Source organism: Mesoplodon mirus (genome assembly GCF_964341445.2).
Source record: "Mesoplodon mirus genome assembly, chromosome: 14".
NCBI classification, from domain to species: domain Eukaryota; kingdom Metazoa; phylum Chordata; class Mammalia; order Artiodactyla; family Ziphiidae; genus Mesoplodon; species Mesoplodon mirus.
This window is the reverse complement of record NC_138990.1, coordinates 964,594-987,171: the sequence shown is the minus strand read 5'-3', so window position 1 is coordinate 987,171 and position 22,578 is coordinate 964,594. Positions and strand designations below refer to the sequence as shown.

At 38.6% G+C, this 22,578-nt stretch overlaps 1 protein-coding gene across 1 annotated transcript in view; it reads right to left on the bottom strand.

Annotated features, from left to right (window-relative positions):
* The window catches only part of TACR1 (tachykinin receptor 1), a gene marked incomplete at both ends in the record, with an annotated part of 91,069 nt that overhangs the window by 21,898 nt on the left and 46,593 nt on the right, over positions 1-22,578 (bottom strand). The window contains one exon of the mRNA XM_082642270.1: positions 4,176-4,370. Coding sequence (XP_082498396.1) covers positions 4,176-4,370 — 195 coding nt within the window. The remainder of the gene's footprint in view (positions 1-4,175; positions 4,371-22,578) is intronic.

Genomic DNA, 22,578 nt, shown 5'->3' with positions numbered 1-22,578 from the left:
GGCCCAGCCATACTTCGGCTAATTCAGAGACGAATACTTATGAATGTCACCCCAGGCAGAGCCCACACTTCAGAAGATAATTTCTTATGGAGGAAGTTTGGGGTTATCCCAATGGAAGCAGTATCTTGAGAGCTTGCAAAAACAAAAACCTTTGGACAGCATTTAATTTTAAGTTAAATAAAAATGAAACATAAATTCCAGAAAAAGTACATAAGTCAAACTACTTGGTATTATGAGTAATTTTAAAGCAAACACTCATGCTACTACCATTATGCTGGAGAAATATAATGCCATATCCTCAGAAGCAACTCCTAGTGTCCCTTCTTGATCACATCCCTTTCTCTCCCTTGAAAGATAATCACAGTCTTCACTTTCATGGTGACTACTTCTGCTTGCAGTGTAGTATTACCACCTTTCATTTTGCTTGTTTTAAAACCTTATTTACAAGAGCCATTTATGCCGCATGGAGCTACATTTTGTTCATTCTGTCAACTACATAATATTCCATTGCATGCTTGTACCATATTTTAAATATCCATCTAACTGAAGATGGACATTTGGAATATCTCCAGTTTAGGGCTTTAAGAATGATGCTGATATAAACAATATCTACATGTTTGTGGGTTCATAGCATGAGTTTTTCTAGGGTAATTAATTACCCCTGAGTGAAATTGCAGGGTTATGGGGTGTGAATAGTTTCTTCTTTTCTAGATACTACAAAATGTTTTCCAATGTGGTTTTATCAATGTTTACTTTTAGCAGTCTACTAAGGTTCTTCACCAAAAGTTCTAAATGCTTAGTTTAGTCAGACTTCTGAACATTTGCTAGTCTAATAGGTAGATAGTAAGATCTCATTATGGTTTTACTTTTCATTTCACTGTTGATGAATGAAGTTGTGTGCCTCCTTATATATTAATTGGTCATTTAACATATAAGGATATCTTTTGCCTGTCCTTTTATTGGATTGCCTTTCTTTAAAAGTGCTTAATTTAATCCATGTATTAATAAGAATCTAAATGATAAATGATCAGGGTTAGAGGTTAACCATGTATCCAGAAGGCAAATGCAGCAATCTAAGATTTTCACAAAACCTTTTAGTGTAATTATCTGGCATAAATTATTCATCAGATGAATTGGGCCTAAGCATTTGCCCATCTCACTCTCTGCTGCCAGTTTTCTGCCCATGTACCCAGATCAATGAATGATGCTAACAACAGTAGGTAATATTCACTAGATTCTTTCCAATGTGCATGGCACTGAGCTAAGCAAGTACCTTATTTATTTCTCTCAACACCTCTATATGGACTGTACCATTAGGTTTAGAAGCTTGAATAACTTGACCATTATGACTCAACTAGAGAGAGATGTAGCTGGGAGTTGATCACTCATTTAACTCTCAAGCCTATGCTCTTACCCTGTCTCAAAATAAAGTTTCCTTATGGTTTCAAATTTGGAATTACTGTGTACTGTGGAAATGACAATCATTAGTTCTAATAGAAGAGAATATAATAAAGTACTTAGTTTAGAACTGATGGAATTTAAATTCCCTAAAAAATATATCATGATGCATTATGACAGATACTGACAAAAATAAAATAGGTTTGCAAAAGCTTACACTTATGCTTGTATCTCAGACAATATGTGAATGGCAAATATGGACTCTTTCAACTTACTACTGCATCTATAAACATTTTATACATCTTGAATAGATAAAATGAGGAGCTCTTAATCCAGGCCCTTTTTTTTTTTAGGTTAAAATCATGAAATAAACAATAATGGCAAACCTAACCATGCATCCAGTAGCAGTTACCCAAAATTCTTTAAAAGTAACTTGAAAGGACAGTCCAAAACGCTGAGTCTCAAAGGGACTTTCTAATCATTAGTAAGCATAAAATGGCAAAAGGTTTAAAAGTAAAACACTAAACACTACTGTTTCTTGCATGATATCCCAGAGATCTATGAGAAAATAGCCTTTATTTCCAAGTTAAAATTTGAATTTGTTGGAAGATAAAAGAACTGTGCTTATTTGAAGCAAAAAGTTGAAGAAAGGCGATCAGACTTTGAAAAGATCACAAGAACTAAGAACTGAGCTAAGGTCCATGAAGTTGACGGCAGTTTCTGAAGCAGTTTATATAATGAGTTTTAATTCAGAGGGGTTTTTTCCTCCCTTTTGAGGGAAGCTTCTGGCTTGAACATGTTCATGAGTCCTCCTGTACAACTTGTAAGGTTATGTTCTTTCTCCCGCTGTGACTCTGCTCAGGCTTGTAGTTTCACTTGAAAGAAAAATGTTCAACATCTCCTAGGCTAAGCATTAATCCTCCCACTGCCTGATCAATTAAATCCCGCTGTGTCTGGAAGGCAAAGTCTGAGCTTTATGTATCGCTTTCTGGCAAGCCACATTTCCATGCTCCATGGAACAGATACAGTAGTGTAACTCTGTGTGCAACAGGCTTTGGGACCCTCAAATCTAGAGGGCCAACAGGTACAGTGTCTCATTTTACCATTTAATAAGTTCAAAGGTCTATAATGATTATATTATACTGTCTAATGAATTTAGTTCAATAACAGTATCTTATCTTTCGTATGGCATTTAATAGCTTACAAGGTGAGAATACATTATCTTGTTTGCTCTTCAAAACAGTTTTTTATGTGAGACAGCGCTTTATCATATTCCACTTAACAACGAGGAGAGACTGTGTTCTTGCCCAGGGTCACATAGCTAGAAACTGGCAATCTTGTAATTAAAACCCAGATCTTCTGATTCTAACACAAGTGGTCTTTCTTTTACAATTCACTTAATAAACCCAAGGTTGGAAAATTATAGAGGACTTTCAAAAGGAGCCATATTATCAATGTGCTTTGAATCCAGAAAACTGATGATAATATAAACGTCAAATTGCTGCTCACTTGAATAGAACAAAACAAAGAATAAACCATTTTAATGTTTCCTCTAAGATAAGAAATCTTGGAAAATGTGCCAAGATAGTTTTAAAAAACCCTAAATGTGATCGGTCAGGTGGCTGGAAGAGAAGCAGGCCTGTCCTGTGGGGAACCTGTAACTCATAAGTTCTCAATGTCCTGGCCTTGCCTTCCCATGCATTTCACATGTATAGGTATTTTTCCAGCTGCAAAATCCTAGACCGTAGGTGTTTTGGTTTAACTTTCCCCAGAGACACATCCTGAGATAAAGATTCAGATGCAAATGACTTATTTGGAAGGAGAAAGAAACACCAGTAGGGAGTGGGACTAACAAAGCCTGTGTCATTGAGCCAGCTGCTACCAGGGTGACTCGAGCTTAATCCCAAGAGGAAACCCTGAACACAGTAAAACACACACCTCAGAGACCTCCCACCTGAAGGGGGAGGGAGCTGGGGTGTTCATATGCCAACTCCCATCAGTTTGTGTGTGTGTGGGGGGGGGGGTTTGTTTTTTTGTTTTTGTTTTTGTTTTTGGTTGAGTTGGGTCTTTGTTGCTGTGTGCAGGCTTTCTCTAGTTGCAGTGAGCGGGGGCTACTCTTCACTGCAGTGCGTGGGCTTCTCATTGCGGTGGCATCACTTGTTGCGGAGCACAAGCTCTAGGCGTGTGGGCTTCAGTAGTTGTGGCTCGCAGGCTTCAGAGCACAAGCTCAGTAGTTGTGGTGCACTGGCTTAGTTGCTCCACGGTATGTGGGACCTTCCCAGACCAGGGCTCGAACCCCTGTCCCCTGCATTGGCGGATGGATTCTTAACCACTACACCACCAGAGAAGTTCCCCCATCAGTTGTTTTTGAGAGCTGCTGGGAGTGTGGAGGGAAGGATAATTCCCTTACCCTCTGGCATGCTGTGCAAGAGGGCAAAATGGCATTCTATAGGTTAGGAAAAAGTTCCCAGGCAAAAATATGCAGACACTGGCAAGGCAAAGTCACTGGTAAGAGGGACACGGTAGTGTGCCCAAATGGTATGCTATAACAGGATCCAGGTCTTATATTTTAAAACTTTTCATTCAAAGTCCAGAATAGTATTTGGGACATAATAGTCTCCTGATAATTATGGACACATCAACCTGACACAGAGTTGTTGTGAGAAATGTTTACAAATAAAATCCTAACATACAAATTAAATCCTAACCAACAAAAGAACAAAAGAAAGAAGGAACAAGAAAGGGCAAAGAAGGCATTGAAATTCATCTCTACTCACACTTTCTCATAAATCTTGTTGGGATGCTCCGGCCATTCGATCATGCACACCACTCGGTTGGGCATGGTCTCCGTGGTTGAGTAGTAGCCCTGGGGGAAGGCCAGGAGGAGAGCCAGGACCCAGATGACACAGATGACCACCTTGGTGGCTGTGGCCGACAGCCGGGGCTGGAGGGGATGGATGATGGCCATGTACCTGGAACAGAGAAGAAAGGACAAAATTCTAATTTGGTCACCAAAATCTGCATTAGTGATTATGCATTGTTCCTGCCCAGTGAAAAATTCTCCAGAAACCCTTTGAGTCCTGGTGATTTTTACAATTATTTTCTTTTTCATATTCTATCCTTAAGCTTTATGACTTTTATGACATAAATGCTAAACTCAGCCATGTATTTCTAATATTTTAGAACCCATCTAGCAACATTCCAGGAGAGAAATTTTCATCCTTGTCCTTATACTAGGGACATGATACCTAAGTATATGTCAGTGGCTTACAGTGAAATAAGAAAAATAAGAACAACTTTGTGAATTTAGTCAATGTAAAGCCTATCTTTACCTTTGTTGGATTAAGGAATAATGGTGATAGAAATAGTAGTTTTTAAAGTCCCGGTGTGGCAGTTTAAAAGGCTGGCAATCCTGTACAGGTCCATACAGTTTGAAGGGAAGTGAATGTGTACGAATGAGAAAGCAGTGGCCTAAAGCCAACAAAAAACCAACAGCTCCTGGAGAAATCTTCACCAATTCTTTGAACATCTAGAAGTAAGTGTATGGCTAATAAAGTATGCTTCATGAAGAGAAAGAGACTCTCCACATCCTGAGACAGACACACTTGAGCATATCAAAGCCCAGGGTAGATGAAACCTCTCTGCAGGAAGAGGGAAGCAAAGTGAATGATGACTTTAGGTCTGGAGCCATTTCTCCATCTCTTACTTGGGATCAAGCACTGAGTGGTGTCATCTGAATGAGTGTCCACGTCTGAATTTGTGTATAGACTTTGAGATTCAACAGAGATTTTAGGATTAACAAATATTCCAATCAGCATTTCATATCAGTTATAGTCACATCAATTCTGCCTCCTGCATTGAAAAAGTCATCTACCTTTTAAAGGGATAGGTTTAACCCAGTCCCCTAACATCCCTGCGCCGAGTTTTTGAGGTGTGTGGTGGACAGGAACAAAGCAGCTTGGGATGGAACACAGCTCACATCCCTTCTAGGGTACTGCTCCCTTCCCCCATGTTGTGAGGACCCCTCCTGCTTGGAATCTTGTTCTCCAGAGGATGCTGGACTCAAAGTGGCTGCAGTCAAGTACTCCCACCTCACTGGCCTGGTTACAGGGTCCTCACTTGGGGAAGGGGAGCCATACCAACCTCTTTTCTCATCCCTTTGTTACTATTTTGCACTCTTAACACCTGCCAATAAATATTGTCTACAGTGAAAACAATTATTTATTGCAGAGTTCATGGATCCATCCCTTAAAATATGCATTTTTTTTTCAGAGTAGGAATTATGTCTTATACTGCCTTTGGGGTTTAAGTATCTGACAAAATCTCCGAATCATGCATTTGATTCTCTGACAGGCTGGTGTTTCTGGCTTCCATGGGACTGAATAGTCAATGGAGACTTCAGAAATGAGCAGACAAATAGAACAGCTGTCAGCTGGCTCCACATAATTCCACATAATTCTTTTTTACAGTCTTTGGATTCTAGGATCTCTAGGCTGGAACTGGGGCCAGGGTTAAAAGGAAAGCAACTTCATTCAGTATGTGCACTACAAATTCACACTGTGCACCTGCCGCACGCAGAGCACGGTGTTTCCTTGTGAACTCCGAGCTTCTAATTTCTCCAAGGAGAAAATGCATATAAATAAACAGCCACAAAACATGACAGTAGGATGTGTGACCTCAAGTGGTAATCTGATAAATACCTCAGAGCCTTAGGGAGGCTGAAGATTCGGAATGGCAGGTGGATTATTGAAGAGGCTTAAAGGGGTGTGCTTTGCTGGATTTGGGGTGAGCCTGCTGAGCATGTGGCTTGAAGGGCAAGAAGCATTCAGAGACTTCTTCCCTTCTCCATGCTATGACTAGTTAGATCTTCCCTGTCTGAGAAGCTTGATGGCTCAGTTTTCATGAAGGCTTCCCTGATTGTCCTTTTATCATCCTAAACTTTAGAACACCTTTTCCCAGATTTTCTTGCTAGGGACCTAGGCTTTCCTTCTCTGCTCTGTAACTGACAGTGTTCGGTACATGAAAGTATATTAGGATGCCTCAGGTCAGCTTTTACACATGTAATCAGAACTGATGATAGCTCCCCGGAAGGAAATCCCCAGGATCTTTTCCTTCTCCCTCTTTTGGAAAGTGGTTAGGTAGTCTTTTTTAAATTTATCTTATTCAAGTATTGTTGATTTATAATATAGTGTTAGTTTCTACTGTACACCAAAGTGGTTTATATATATACATTCTAAGGGTTGATAGTAATTTTTTTCCTTGTGATGAGAGCTCTTAGGATTTATTCTCGTAACAACTTTCATATATAACATACAGCAGTGTCAATTATATTTATCATGTTGTACATTACATCCCCAGTACTTTTTTATCTTATAATGAAATGTTTTTACCTTTTGGCTACTTCTACCCAATTCTCACTCCCCCAACCCCCACCTCTGAAAACCACAAATCTGACCTTCTTTTTCTATGAGTTTGTTTGTTTTTGAAGTATAACACTATGTTAGTTCCTGGTATACAGCATAGTGATTGGATATTTCTATGTAGTTCAAAATGATCACCATAAAAAGTCTGGTTATGGTCTGTCAACATAAAAATATATTACATAATTATTGACTTCTCACACTGTACATTTCATACCCATGTCTCCACTCTTATTTGAATATTTTAGTCATGACATATCAGCAAGTCACTGTACCCCTCCTTTGTCAAACACACAAAAGTGTCAGCATGACCCTGAAAATGTTATGACCTATTTGGGAAATATAATTATGCTTTAACAAAAAGACACTAAGTGTAGGTAGTCTTGAAGTCAGGAGAGAGCGGAATTAGAAAGAGACTTGCAAAAGATATTGTGGTGGAGGTGAGCAGTAATCTATAAATCTCTGGGCAAATTTCCCTGGTTGATTTGGTGGCCATAAAGTCTGTTACTCAACTACCATCTACAGAGCATTGAAAGGGCAAAGACAGGGGTTTCCCTGGTGGCACAGTGGTTAAGAATCTGCCTGCCAATGCAGGGGACACGGGTTCGAGCCTTGGTTTGGGAAGATGCCACATGCCACGGGGCAACTAAACCTGTGCATCACAACTACTGAGCCTGGGCTCTAGAGCCCGTGAACCACAAATACTGAGCCCACACGCCACAACTACCAAAGCCTGCGTGCCTAGAGCCCATGCTCCACAAGAGAAGATGCTGTAATGAGAAGCCCACGCACCACAATGAAGAGTAGCCTCCGCCCGCCGCAACTAGAGAATGCCCGCACGCAACAAGGAAGACCCAACGCAGCCAAAAATAAATAAATAATAAATACATTTATATATAAAAAAGAAAGAGCAGGGCTTCCCTGGTGGCGCAGTGGTTGAGAGTCTGCCTGCCGGTGCAGGGGACACGGGTTCGTGCCCTGGTCCGGGAAGATCCCACATACTGCGGAGCGGCTTGACCCGTGAGCCATGGCCGCTGAGCCTGTGCATCTGGAGCCTGTGCTCCGCAACGGGAGAGGCCACAACAGTGAGAGGCCCGTGTACCGTGATAAATAAATAAATAGATAAATACATAAATAAATAAACAAATAAATAAATTAAAAAGAAAGGGCAAAGACAACTCTCAACCTGCAGTGAATCAAGCATTGTCTGGCTACTTCCAAGGGAGGTCCAGCATACTGCAGACCTGATGACCTTCCATACTTAGGGTGGTATCCTGAAAAGAATACTGAGAAGTCTTGACTTCCCTCTTTGTTCTCCCTTTTTCCTGCTGCCTGACAGCAATGAAACCTTTGTTTCCTTTTTAGTCATGTGGTGGTTGTGGCAATCCTAGAATCAGAGCCAATGGATGTGGATTTGTGCAATCACTATTGTCTTCTTTCCAATTTGCTGAAGGGCTGGACCTGGTTGGTCATGACTAGAGTCTCTTTTGAGTGTTTGCATTAAAATTGTAGAATTATTTACTGAAGAATTTCCAAGAGACAAGATCTTTCCCCTACAAAGCTGGACATGCGGCCGTGAAGATGCCTGTCTCAGCTTCAGCACCTCCCAGGCTCTTGCTTTCACTGTGTCTGTGCATTCTCAGACTTCACAGGAGCTTAGAGAGGATGCACAAGGGAGAATGTGGTGATTACACTGTCCCTTTTGGATATTATCTCAAATGCAAGTTTTTAATTTACTTTTAACTCAGAATAAATGTTCAGACTTAAACAAATTTAACCTAACAGTCATCCTCATGGACGAATTGGTGATACATGGCTCAGAATCTAATGTGACTGGGGCTTAAGGGGGATCACATAAGCATATTGGTGCTGTAGCTCCAAATGGATAGCAGAAAGCCATATTTTATTTTTATTGCAAAAATTGTAATTTGGAAGCCCATTTCAGTTAACTCTGCCATTTCCTGAGTGTAGGAGCTATTTCAGTGACAGATGAAAGTATTGTACACATAAAACCAGAGACACTAAAAAAGATTGACTTTAAAAAACATATATATTTTCATTTGTATGAAATAGAGCCATTTATAAATCTCCTTCCTCCCTTTTTTCCTTTCTTCTTTCTCTCTCTTGCAATTCTCACTTCTGGGGCTTGTGTAATGCACTTCTTTCTTATTTACCCCAAATCTAGTACCACTTGGATGACTTGTCTGCAGAAGGATACATATTTCCTTTCTTACTGTCCATTTGTATTTTGGATTCCATTAACATACATTTATATATTTATTTGTAACCACCCCGAATAATTCTTGCTTATTCGCTTGGAAGTTATCACAGAGTAAGTGCTGCAAGCCCCAGGAAATTACGTTCAATAAATATTTATTGACTACATTGTGCTCATGGGACTAGAAGGCAGTCAATGAAATGTCTTTCTAGTTTATGCATTAATCATCAGGCTACCAGAGAGACTGTCTGGAGGCTGTGTGAGATGTAGATTATGTTCTCCACTTCAGGTTGTTTCAGTCCCATGGCAGGCCATGATCTCTGATTTGAATTTTATGTGGCCTCTCTGATGAAAACTTGAGGTGCTGTCTTCCTCCTGCATGATTTTGCTTTATAAAAAGAACTTTCCATATAGTGCTTTAAGTCTGGCAAAATATAAGCCTGCACATTTTTAAAAACACAGAGTGAAACAATCTTATTGTGAGAAAGAATTCCAATCTTCTGACAAGCTGCAGTATTCTCATAACTTTCACCTATACCAGCCCTAAGTCATTTGGCAAACAGAATGTCTTTCCTCGGCTAGGAGATCTGTCTTTCCACATCCTTCTTCTACACTTTCCCCTCCAATTCCAGTCCTTGCTCTCCCTCCCTTATCCCCACTCACTTCTTCCTGTGATGGTACAAGTTTCCTTTGAGGGATTGCATCTCCCTGGGTTCAAATGACCAGGAGGGGTGACAGCTGAGAGCATGGCTATCTCTTCTCTCTTTATCCTCCACAAATTCTTTGACGATGGTAGTTGCTGTGACTTATTCATGCTGGTATCCTTGGCTTCCTCAGTGCCTAGGATATAGTAAATACTCAATGAAAGCTTAATTTAATAAATGAATATACAAATTTCTTGGCACATGGCAGGGGCTCCATAAATGGTTGTTGAATAAAAATACATGCAGCAGGAGAAGTACATGCGTATTATACCTTTTTTCTCCCAGTCTGAACATATGTGAGAATAATTATTGCTCAGTGTTTTCTGTCGTACAGACATCCAGGATCATCCTGCAGGAGTGATCTCACTGGACCCAGGTCTTCAGAATTTCCTAGATCTTGACATTAAGCCCTTAAATTCTCAATAATTATTTGTCAAATAAATTCTGCATTGACCAATATGTTGGTAACTGTACAAAACAAAACTCAGTCTTTCTACAGGGCATCACCCTTTGGCTCTTCCTCTGAACAAGAGGTCACTTCATCCTTTCTCTTACTCCCCTCCCTTCCATTATAAGGAGCACATAGTCTTTCTACCTGAGGTTGCTAATATTTCATCAGTTGGGGTTTTCTTCCAGGACATTTCTTTAATCATCAAAATTCAGGGAACTTATTTAGCCAGATCATTTGACTAGCAACTTTATCTACGTAACTAAGACAAATCTCACAACTTATAACCAAAGAGGTCTTTGAGAAGCCAATAGAGATGACACAGAGTCATCTACTAAATCATTGTGGTAATGGCAGAGCCTCTCACATTCTCACTGCTATGTTATGTACAACTCTAAATAGCATGAATTTTTTGCCTCCAAGCCCAAGTAGATTCATAACACTGTTGGTGGACTCATTTCAAAAAGTACCAAATGACAGCAAGATTGCAGTAAACAAGACCATAAGAAATGGGTACAAAGACAGATGGGACCAAGAGCCTGTGACAATTTAGAGTGAATTGAAGGAGGGGATGTGGCTGACTGTTGTCTAAGTTGTCCTATTCAGGTGGACCAATGTGGTTCAAATATGATTCAGATGTAGAGTCTCCAGCCAGGGTTACCATAAAAGGGTACATGATTAAGGACTGAAATGGACTATGGGTAAAATGCAGTAAAGGTCTAAACCAAATATAATATCCTGAGTGTTTTGAGGAACAGCCAAGATGACAGAGTAGGAAGCCCCTGAGCTCGACTCCTCCCATGGACACACCAAAATTTGTGAGAATGACGTGAAGATGAGCCAAAAAGATTTTCCACATCTAAATATATAAAGATGGAACCACAAGGATACAGGTGGGATGGGGGGCAAAGATATGGTATAGTTAAGACCCACAATCCTGGTGAGGTGACCAACAAATAGGAGGATAATCACAATTGCAGAGGTTCTTCCCAAGGAGTGAGGGGCCCAAGTCCCTCATAGGGCTCCCAATCCCAGAGGGGTTGGGAAGGTGAGTCCCCAAACACTGGGGTTTGAAGGCTAACCAAGTTTGCATATGGGAGAGCTGGAGGGCTTTGGGAAACAGACTCTGGGCTTGAAGGGTACATGCAAAATTTCACACTTTCTGAGACCCACTGCAGAAGCAGTAATTTGAAAGGAGACCGGGTCAGACCCACTTGCTGATCTTAGAGAGCCCCTCAGAGAGGTAAGAGGGAACTGGGACTCCCACTGGAGACATAGACAATGAAGGCAGCCATTTTTAAAAAAATGGGCAAAGATGTTTATTCCATATTAAAAACAAATAAAAGGAAAAGCAAACAAGTTAAAACCACACACTACCTGATGTCAGTAGGGATGCTGGTATTTTAATCTACCAATCTGTTTGTAATGAAGGCTTTTAAGCAATCCCACTTTCTATAATGGAAGCTTTAAAAGGAGCTGGGGTAGCTGGTGTGGGTAGGTTAGCATTTAATAGTCTCTGGATCATTCACATCCAGATATCAATCTCTGTGGTTTTTTTTAATTTTTATTTTACTCTATTGGAGCATAGTTGATTAACAATGTTTTGTTAGTTTCAGGTGTACAGCAAAGTGATTCAGTTATAAATATGCATGTGTCTATTCTTTTTTAAAATTCTTTTCCCACTTACATTATTACAGAGCATTAAGCAGAGTTCCCTGTGCTATACAGTAGGTACTTGTTGGTTATCCATTTTAAATACAAGAGTAGTGTGTACATGTCAATCCCAAACTCCCAATCTATCCCTCCCACCCACCCTTCACCTCTGGTAACCATAAGTTCCTTCTCTGTGAATCTGTTTCTGTTTTGTAAATAAGTACATTTGTATCATTTTAAAAAGATTCTGATATAAGCGATATCATATGCTATTTGTCTTTCCCTGTCTGACTTCACTTACTATGATACTCTCCAGGTCCATCCATGTTGCTGCAAATCACATTATTTCATTCTTTGTAATGACTGAGTAATATTCCATTTCATATATACTACATCTTCTTTATGTATTCATCTGTTGATGGACAATTAGGTTGCTTCCATGTCCTGGCTATTGTAAACAGTGCTACAATGAACATTGGGGTGCATGTATCCTTTTGAACAATGTTTTTCTCTGGATATATGCCAAAGAGTGGGATTACTGGATCATATGGTAGCTCTATTTTTAGTTCCTTAAGGAACCTCCATACTGTTCTCCACAGTGGCTGTACCAATTTATGTTCCCACCAACAGTGTAGGAGGGTTCCCTTTTCTCCACACCCTCTCCAGTATTTACTGTTTGTAGACTTTTTGATGATGGCCATTCTGACAAGTGTGAGGTGATATCTCATTGTAGTTTTGATTTGTATTTCTCTAATACTTAGTGGTATTGAACATCTTTTCATGTGCCTCTTGGTCATCTGTATGTCTTATGTGGAGAAATGTCTGTTTAAGTCTTCAGCCCATTTTTTGATTGGATTGTTTGTTTTTTTCATATTGAGTTACATGAGCTGTTTGTAAATTTTGGAGACTGATCCCTTGTCAGTTGCATTGTTTGCAAATACTTTCTCCCATTCTGTGGGTTGTCTTTTTGTTTTGTTCATGGTTTCCTTTGCTGTGCAAAAGGTTTTGAGTTTAATTAGGTCCCATTTGTTTATGTTTGATCTGTCTAGGAGACAGATCAAAAAAGATATTGCTGTGATTTATGTCAAAGTATGTTCTGCCTAAGTTTTCCTCTAAGAGTTTTATAGTAACCAGTCTTAGTCTTACATTTAGGCTTTAATCCATTTTGAGTTTATTTTTGTATATGATGTTAAAGAATGTTGTAAGTTCATTTTTTTTACATGTGGATGTCCAGTTTTCCCAGCATCATTTATTGAAGAGACTGTCTTTCTTCCATTGTATAGTCTTGTCTCTTTTGTCAGAGATTAATTGACCATAGGTGCATGGAGTACATCATAATTTATTTCTGGGCTTTCTATCCTATCTCATTGATCTATATTTCTGGTTTTGTGCCAGTACCATACTGTTTTGATGACTGTAGTTTCATAGTATAGTCTAAAGTCAAGGAGCCTGATTCCTCTAGCTCTGTTTTTTTCCTCAAGATTGTTTTGGTTATTCGGTGTCTTTTGTGCCTCCATACAAATTTTAACATACTTTGTTCTAGTTCTGTGAAAAATGCCATTGGTAATTTGATAGCGATGGCATTGACTCTGTAGATTGCCTTGGGTAGGAGAGTCTTTTTGACAATATTGCTTCTTTCAATCCAGAATATGGTATATCTTTCCATTTGTTTGTGTCACCTTCAATTACTTTCATCAGCATCTTACAGATTTTGGAGTACAGGTCCTTTGTATCCTTAGGTAGTTATATTCCTAGGTGTTTTATTCTTTTTGATGCAATGGTAAATGGGATTGTTTTTTTAATTTCTCTTTCTGACCTTTTGTTGTTGTTACTGTAGAGAAGTGAAAGAGATATCTGTGTATTAATTTTGTATCCTGAAACGTTACCAAATTCATTGATGAGCTCTAGTATTTTTCTGGTGGCATCTTTAGGATTTTCTAGGTACAGTATCATGTCGTCTGCAAACTGTGAGAGTTTTACTTCTTCCTTTCCAGTTTGCATTTATTTTATTCTCTTTCTGCTTTAATGCCATGGCAAGGACTTCCAAAACTATGTTGAATAAAAGTGGTGAGAGTTGACCTCCTTGTCTTGTTCCTGATCTTAGAGGAAATGCTTTCAGCTTTTCACCAGTGAGCATGATGTTAGTGTTAGGTTTGTCATATATGGCCATTATTATGTTGAGGTAAGTTCCCTCTATGCCTACTTTCTGGAGGGTTTTTGTCATAATTGGGTGTTGAATTTGTCAAAAGGGTTTCTGCATCTATTTAGACAATCATATGGGTTTTATTCCTCAATTTGTTATGTGGTGTATCACACTGATTGATTTGTGGATATTGAAAAACCCTGGCATCCCTGGGATAAATCCAATTGATCATGGAGTACATCATAATGTACTGTTGGATTTCGATTGCTAGTATTTTCTTGAGGATTTTTTACATCTATGTTCATCAGTGATATTGGCCTATAATTTTCTTTTTCTGTGGCATCTTTGTCTGGTTTTGATATCAGTGTGATGGCGGCCTCATAGAATGAGTTTGCAATTATTCCTTCCTCTGCAATTTTTTGGAGGCGCTTGAGAGGGATAAGTGTTAACTTGTCTCTAAATGTTTGATAGAATTCGCCTGTGAAGCCATCTGGTACTGGACTTTTGTTTGTTGGAAGATTTTAATCACAGTTTCAATTTCAGTACTTGTGATTGGCCTGTTCATATTTTCTATTTCTTCCTGGTTCAGTCTTGGAAGGTCATACCTTTCTAAGACTATGTCCATTTCTTCTATGTGATTTGAACCCTCTCCCTTTATTTCTTGATGAGTTTGGATAAAGGTTTATCAATTCTATTTATCTTTGCAAAAAAACAGCTTTTGATCTTTTAATTTTTTTAACAATGTCATTGGAGTATAATTGCTTTACAAAGGTGGTTACATTCTGCTTTATAACAAAGTGAATCAGCTATATATCTATATCTATATCTATCTATCTATCTATCTATCTATCTATCTATATACATACATATATCCTCATATCTCCTCCACCTTGTGTCTTCCTCCCACCCTCCCTATCCCACCCCTCTAGGTGGTTACAGAGCACCAAGCTGAACTCCCTGTGCTTTGCAGCTGCATCCCAATAGATATCTAGCTTACATTTGGTAGTATAAAGAAGTCAATGCCACTCTCTCACTTCATCCCTTCCTACTCCCCATGTCCTCAAGTCCATTCTCTACATCTGCGTCTTTATTCCTGTCCTGCCCCTAGGTTCTTCAGAACCATTTTCTTCTCCTTTTTTTTAGATTCCATATATATGTGTTAGCATATGGTATTTATTTTAATCTTTCTGACTTACTTCACTCTGTATGACAGTCTCTAGGTCCATCCACCTCACCACAAATAACTCAGTTTCGTTTTATTTTATGGCTGAGTAATATTCCATTATATATATTGCCACATCTTCTTATTCCATTCATCTGTTGATGGACACTTAGGTTGCTTCCATGTCCAAGCTAATGTAAATAGAGCTGCAACGGACATTGTGTTACAAGACTCTTTTTAAATTATGGTTTTCTCAGGGTATATGCCCAGTAGTGAGATTGCTGGGTCATATCGTAGTTATAATTTTAGTTTCTTAAGGAGCGTCCATACTGTTCTCCATAGTGGCTGTATCAATTTCCATTCCCACCAACAGTGTAAGAGGGTTCCCTTTTCTCCACACCCTGACCAGCATTTATTGTTTGTAGATTTTTTGCTGATGGCATTCTGACTGGTGTGAGGTGATACCTCATTGAAGTTTGATTTGCATTTCTCTGATGATTAGTGATGTTGAGCATCCTTTCATGTTTGTTGACAATGTGTATATCTTATTTGGAGAAATATCTATTTAGGTCGTCTGCCCAGTTTTGGACTGGGTAGTTGTTTTATTTTCTGTTTTTGGTTTTGGTTTTTTTTTTTTTTTTTTTTTTTTTTTTGATATTGAGCTGTATGAGCTGCTTGTAAATTTGGAGATTAATCCTTTGTCAGTTGCAAATATTTTCTCCAATTATGAGGGTTGTTTTTTCACCTTGTTTATGGTTTCCTTTGCTGTGTAAAAGCTTTTAAGTTTCATAAGGTACCATTTGTTTATTTTTGTTTTTATTTCCATTTCTCTAGCAAGTGGATCCAAAAGCATCTTGCTGTGATTTATGTCATAGAGTGTTCTGACTATGTTTTCCTCTAAGAGTTTTATAGTGTCTAGCCTTACATTTAGGTCTTTAATCCATTTTGAGTTTATTTTTGTGTATAGTGTTAGGGAGTGTTCTAATTCATTCTTTTACATGTACCTGTCCAGTTTTCCCAGCGCCACTTACTGAAGAGATAGTCTTTTCTCCATTGTATACTCTTGCTTTCTTTATTAAAATTAAGGTGACCATATATACATGGGTTTATCTCTGTGCTTTCTATCCTGTTCCATTGATCTATATTTCTGGTTTTGTGCCAGTACCATACTCTCCTGGTTACTGTAGCTTTGTAGTATAATCTGAAGCCCAGGAGCCTGATTGCTCCAGCTCCACATTTTCCTCAAGTTGGCTTTTGCTATTTGGGGTCTTTTTCATTTGCATACAAATTGTGAAATTTTTTGTTCTAGTTCTGTAAAAAATGCTATTGGTAGTTTGATAGGGATTGCACTGAATCTGTAGATTGCTATGGGTAGTATAGTCATTTTCACAACATTGACTCTTCCAATCCAATAACATGGTATATTTCTCCATCTATTTGTATCATCTTTAATTTCTTTCATCAGTGTCTTATAGTTTACTGCATACAGGTCTTTTGTCTCCTTAGGTAGGTTTATTCCTAGGTATTTTATTCCTTTTGTTGCAATGGTAAATGGGACTGTTTCCTTAATTTCTCTTTCAGATTTTTCACTCAGTGTGTAGAAATGCCGGAGATATCTGTGTATTAATTTGTATCCTGCTACTTTACCAAATTCATTGATTAGCTCTAGTAGTTTTCTGGTAGCATCTTTAGGATTGTTTATGTGTAGTATCATGTCATCTGCAAAGAGTGATAGCTTTACTTCATTTTTTTCTGATTTGGATTCCTTTTATTTCTTTTTCTTCTCTGATTGCTGTGGCTAAAACTTCCAATACTATGTTGAATAATAGTGGTGAGAGTGGACAACCTTGTCTTGTACCTCATCTTAGAGGAAATGGTTTCAGTTTTCCACCATTGAGAATGATGTTAGCTGTCACTTTGTCATATATGGCCTTTATTGTGTTGAGGTAAGTTCCCTCTATGCCTACTTTCTGGAGGTTTTTTTTATCATAAAAGTGTATTGAACTTTGTCAAAAGATTTTTCTGTATCTATTGAGATGATCATATGGTTTTTTTCCTTCAATCTGTTAATATTGTTTATCACATTGATTCATCTGCGTGTATTCAAGAATCCGTTCATTCCTGGGATAAATCTCACTTGATCATGCTGTATGATCCCTTTAATGTGCTGTTGGATTCTCTTTGCTAGCATTTTGTTCAGTATTTTTGCATCTATGTTCATCAGTGATATTGACCTGTAGATTTCTTTCTTTGTGACATCTTTGTCTGTTTTTGTTATCATGGTAATGGTGACCTCAGAGAATGAGTTTGGGAGTGTTCCTCTTGCTGCTATATTTTAGAAGATTTTGAGAAGGATAGGTGTTAGCTCTTCTCTAAATATTTGAGAGAATCCTCCCTTGAAGCCATCTGGTCCTGGGCTTTTGTTTGTTGGAAGATTTTTAATCACAGTGTCAATTTCAGTGCTTGTGATTTGTCTGTTTATATTTTCTATTTCTTCCTGGTTCAGTCCTGGAAAGTTGTGCTTTTCTAAGAATTTGTCCAGGGCTTCCCTGGTGGCGCAGTGGTTGAGAGTCCACCTGCTGATGCAGGGGACACGGGTTTGTGCCCCGGTCCGGGAAGATCCCACATGCCACGGAGCAGCAGGGCCTGTGAGCCATGGCCGCTGAGCCTGTGCATCTGGAGCCTGTGCTCCACAATGGGAGAGGCCACAGCAGTGAGAGGCCTGCGTACTGCAAAAAAAAAAAAAAAAAAAAAAAAGAATTTGTCCATTTCTTCCAGGTGTCCATTTTATTGGCATATAGGTGCTTGTAGTAATCCCTCATGATCCTTTGTATTTCTGCAGTGTCAGTTGTTACTTCTCCTTTTTCATTTCTAATTCTATTGATTTGAGTCTTCTCCCTTTTTTTCTTGATGAGTCTGGCTAATGGTTTGTCAATTTTGTTTATCTTCTCAAAAAAACAGCCTTCAGTTTTATTGATCTTTGCTATCGTTTCCTTCATTTCTTTTTCATTTATGTCTGATGTGATCTTTATGATTTCTTTCTTTCTGCTAACTTTTTTTTGTTCTTTCTATAATTGCTTTAGTTGTAAGTTTATGTTGTTTAATTGAGATGCTTCTTGTTTCTTGAGGTAGGATTGTATTGCTATAAACTTCCATCTTAGAACAGCTTTTGCTGAATTCCATAGGTTTTGGGTCGTGGTGTTTTCATTGTCATTTGTTTCTAGGTATTTTTTGATTTCCTCTTTAATTTCTTCAATGATCTCTTGGTTATTAAGTAGTGTATTGTTTACCCTCCATGTGTTTGTATTTTTTATAGATTTTTTTCCTGTAATTGATATCTAGTCTCATAGCACTGTGGTTGGAAAAGATACTTGATACGATTTCAATTTACTTAAATTTACCAAAGGTTGATTTATGACCCAAGGTATGATCTATCATGGAGAGTATTCCATGATCCCTTGAGAAGAAAGTGTACTCTGTTGTTTTTGGATGGAATGTCCTATAAATGTCAATTATTCCATCTTGTGTAAAGTATCCTTTAAAGCTTCTGTTTCCCTATTTATTTTCATTTTTGATGATCTTTCCATTGGTGAAAGTGGGGTGTTAGAAGCCCCTACTATGATTGTGTTACTGTTGATTTCCCCTTTTATAGCTGTGAGTATTTTCCTTAGGTATTGAAGTTCACCTATGTTGGGTGTGTAAATATTTACAATTGTTACATCTTCTTCTTGGATTGATCCCTTGATCATTATGTAGTGTCTTTCTTTGTTTCTTCTAATAGTCTTTATTTTAAAGTCTATTTTGTCTGACATGAGAATCGCTACTCCAGCTTTCTTTGATTTCCATTTGAATGGAATAACTTTTTCCACGACATCACTTTCAGTGTTTATGTGTCCCTAGGTCTGAAGTGGGTCTCTTGTGGACAGCATAAATATGGGTCTTGTTTTTGTATCCATTCAGCCAGTCTATGTCTTCTGGTGGGAACATCTAATCCACTTACATTTAAGGTAATTATAGATATGTATATTTCTATTACCATTTCCTGAATTGTTTTGGGTTTGTTATTTTAGGTCTTTTCCTTGTTTTGTGTTTCCTGCCTAGATAAGTTCCTTTAGCATTTGTTGTAAAGCTGGTTTGGTGGTGCTGAATTCTCTTAACTTTTGCTTGTCTGTAAAGGTTTTATTTTCTCTGTCAAATTTGAATGAGATCCTTGCTGGGTAGAGTAATCTTGGTTGAAGGTTATTGCCTTTCATCACTTTAAATATGTCCTGCCACTCCCTTCTGGCTTGCAGAGATTCTGCTGAAACATCAGCTGTTAACCTTATGGGGATTCCCTTGTATGTTATTTGTTGTTTTTCCCTTGCTGCTTTTAGTATTTTTTCTTTGTATTTAATTTTTGATAGTTTGATTTACATGTGTCTTGGCATGTTTCTCCTTGGATTTATCCTGTATGGGACTCTCTGTGCTTCCTGGACTTGATTAATTATTTCCTTTCCCACATTAGGGAAATTTTCATATATAATCTCTTCAAATATTTTCTCAGTCCCTTTCTTTTTCTCTTCTTCTTCTGGAACCCCTATAATGTGAATGTTGGTGCGTTTAATATTGTCCCAGAGGTTTCTGAGGCTGTCCTCTGTTCTTTTCTTTTCTTTTTTTTTCTTTTTTTCTTCTCAGCAGTAGTTATTTTCACTATTTTATCTCCCAGGTCACTTATCCGTTCTTCTGCCTCAGTTATTCTGCTATTGATCTTTTCTAGAAAATTTTTCATTTCAGTTATTGTGTTGTTCATCACTGTTTGTTTGCTCTTTATTTCTTCTAGGTCTTGTTAAATGTTTCTTTTATTTTCTGCATTCTATTTCCAAGATTTTGGATCATCTTTACTATCATTAATCTGAATTATTTTTCAGGTAGACTGCCTATTTCCTCTTCATTTGTTAGGTGTGGTTGGTTTTTACTTTGGTCCTTCATCTGCTGTGTTTTTCTATGTCTTCTCATTTGCTTAACATACTGTGTTTGGGGTCTCCTTTTCACTGGCTTCAGGTTCGTTATTCCTGTTGTTTTTGGTTTCTGCCCCCAGTGGCTAAGGTTGATTCAGTGGGCTGTGTAGGTTCCCTGGTGGAGGGGACTAGTGCCTGCATTCTAGTTGATGAGTCTGGGTCTTGTCTTTATTGTGGGCAGATCCACCTCTGGTGGAACTTTTTGGTTTCTGTGGTTTCTGTGGCCTTATTATGATTTTAGGTAGGCTCTCTGCTAATGGGTGGGTTTGTTTTCCTGTCTTCGTAGTTGTTTTGCCTAGGGTGTCCAGCACTGGACCTTGCTGGTCATTGAGTTGAGCTGGGTCTTGACATTGATGTGGAGATCTCTGAGGGATTTTCGCCATTTGATATTATGTGGAAGTGGGAGGTCTCTTGTGGACCAATGTCCTGGTTCTCCTGCCTCGGAGGCCCAGCCCTGACACCTGACTGGAGTATCAAGATCCTGTCATCCACAAGGCTCAGAATAAAAGTGAGGACCAAAAGAAAGAAAGAAAGAGGAAAGTAAAATAAAATTAAATTATTGAAATAAAAACTAAAAATAATTATTTAAAAAAATTTTAAGTAATAAAAAAAGAAAGAAGAGTGCAACCAAACCAAAAAACAAATCCACCAATGATAACAAGCACTAAAAACTATACTAAAAAAAAAAAAAAAAAGGACAGACCAAACCCAGGACAATTGGGAAAAGCAAAGCTATACAGACATAATCACACACAGAAGCCTACACATACACACTCACAAAAAGAGAAAAAGGGAAAAATATATATATATCTTTGCTCCCAAAGTCCACCTCCTCAATTTGGGATGATTTGTTGCCTATTCAGGTATTCCACTGATGCTGGGTACATCAGGTTGATTTTGAAGATTTAATCTGCTCCTTCTGAAGCTGCTGGGAGAGATTTCCCTTTCTCTTGTTTGCACAGCTCCTGCATTTCAGCTTTGGATTTGGCCCTGCCTATGCATGTAGGTCACCTGAGGGCATCTGTTCTTTGCTCAGACAGGACGGGGTTAAAGGAGCAGTTGATTTGGGGGCTCTGGCTCACTCAGGCAGGGCGGAGGGAGGGGTAGGTAGTTCAGCATGAGCCTGTGGTGGCAGAGGCCAGTGTGATATTGCACCAGCCTGAGGTGCACCGTATGTTCTCCTTGGGAAGTTGTCCCTGGATCATGGGATCCTGGCAGTGGCGGGCTGCACTGGCTCCCAGAAGGGGAGTTGTGGATAGTGACCTGTGCTTGCACACAGGCTTCTTGGTGGCTGCGTCAGCAGCCTTAACATCTCATGCTTATCTCGGGTGTCCACGCTCATAGCCGCGGCTCGTGTCCATCTCTGGAGCTCCTTTAAGTGGCTCTCTTAATCCCCTCTTTGTGCACCAGGAAACAAAGAAGCAAGAAAAAGTCTGTCTATATGCCAATCCCAAACTCCCAGTCTATTCCCCCCTTCCCCCCAGTAACCATAAGTTCATTCTCTAAGTCTGTGAGTCTGTTTCTGTTTTGTAAACAAGTTCGTTTGTATCATTTTCTTTAAGATTCTGCCTATAAGCAATATTACATGATACTTGTCTTTCCCTGTCTAACGTACTTCACTTAATATGATAATCTCCAGTTTCATCCATGTTGCTGCAAATGGCATTATTTCATTCTTTTTAATGGCTGAGTAATATTTCATTGTATATACATACCATATCTTCTTCATCCATTCATCTGTTGATGGACACTTAGCAATTGTAAATAATTCTGTTATGAGCATTAGGGTGCATGTATCTTTTTGATCTAGTGTTTCTATCTTTCGAATGTATACCCAGAAGTGGAATTGCTCGGTCATATGGAAGTTCTATTTTTAGTATTTTGAGAAATCTCCACATTGTTTTCCTCAATGGCTGCACCAATCTACATTCCCACCAACAGAGTAGGAGGTTTCCCTTTTCTCTACATCCTAGTATTTGTTATTTGTGTTCTTTTTGATGATGATCATTCTGATAGGTGTGTGGTGACATCTTATTATGATTTTGATTTGCATTTCCCTGATGATTAACAACGTTCAGCATCTTTTGATGTGCCTGTTGACCATCTGCACTTTCTGTTTACAAAAATATCTATTCAGTTCTTCTGCCAACTTTTTAAGATGATCATGTGATTTTTATCCTTCATTTTGTTAATGTTGTGCATCACCTTGCTTGATTTGTGAATACTGGACTATCCTTGCATCCCTGGAATAAATCCCATTTGATCATGGTGTATTATCCTTTTTATATATTGTTGGATTTGATTTGCTGACACCTTATTGGGGATTTTTGCATCTATATTCATCAAAGATATTGGTTTGTAATTTTCTGTTTTTTAAAGTGTCTTTGGTTTTGGTCTTAATTCAGTTAACCTTCTTATTACCAAAGTTGAATTCT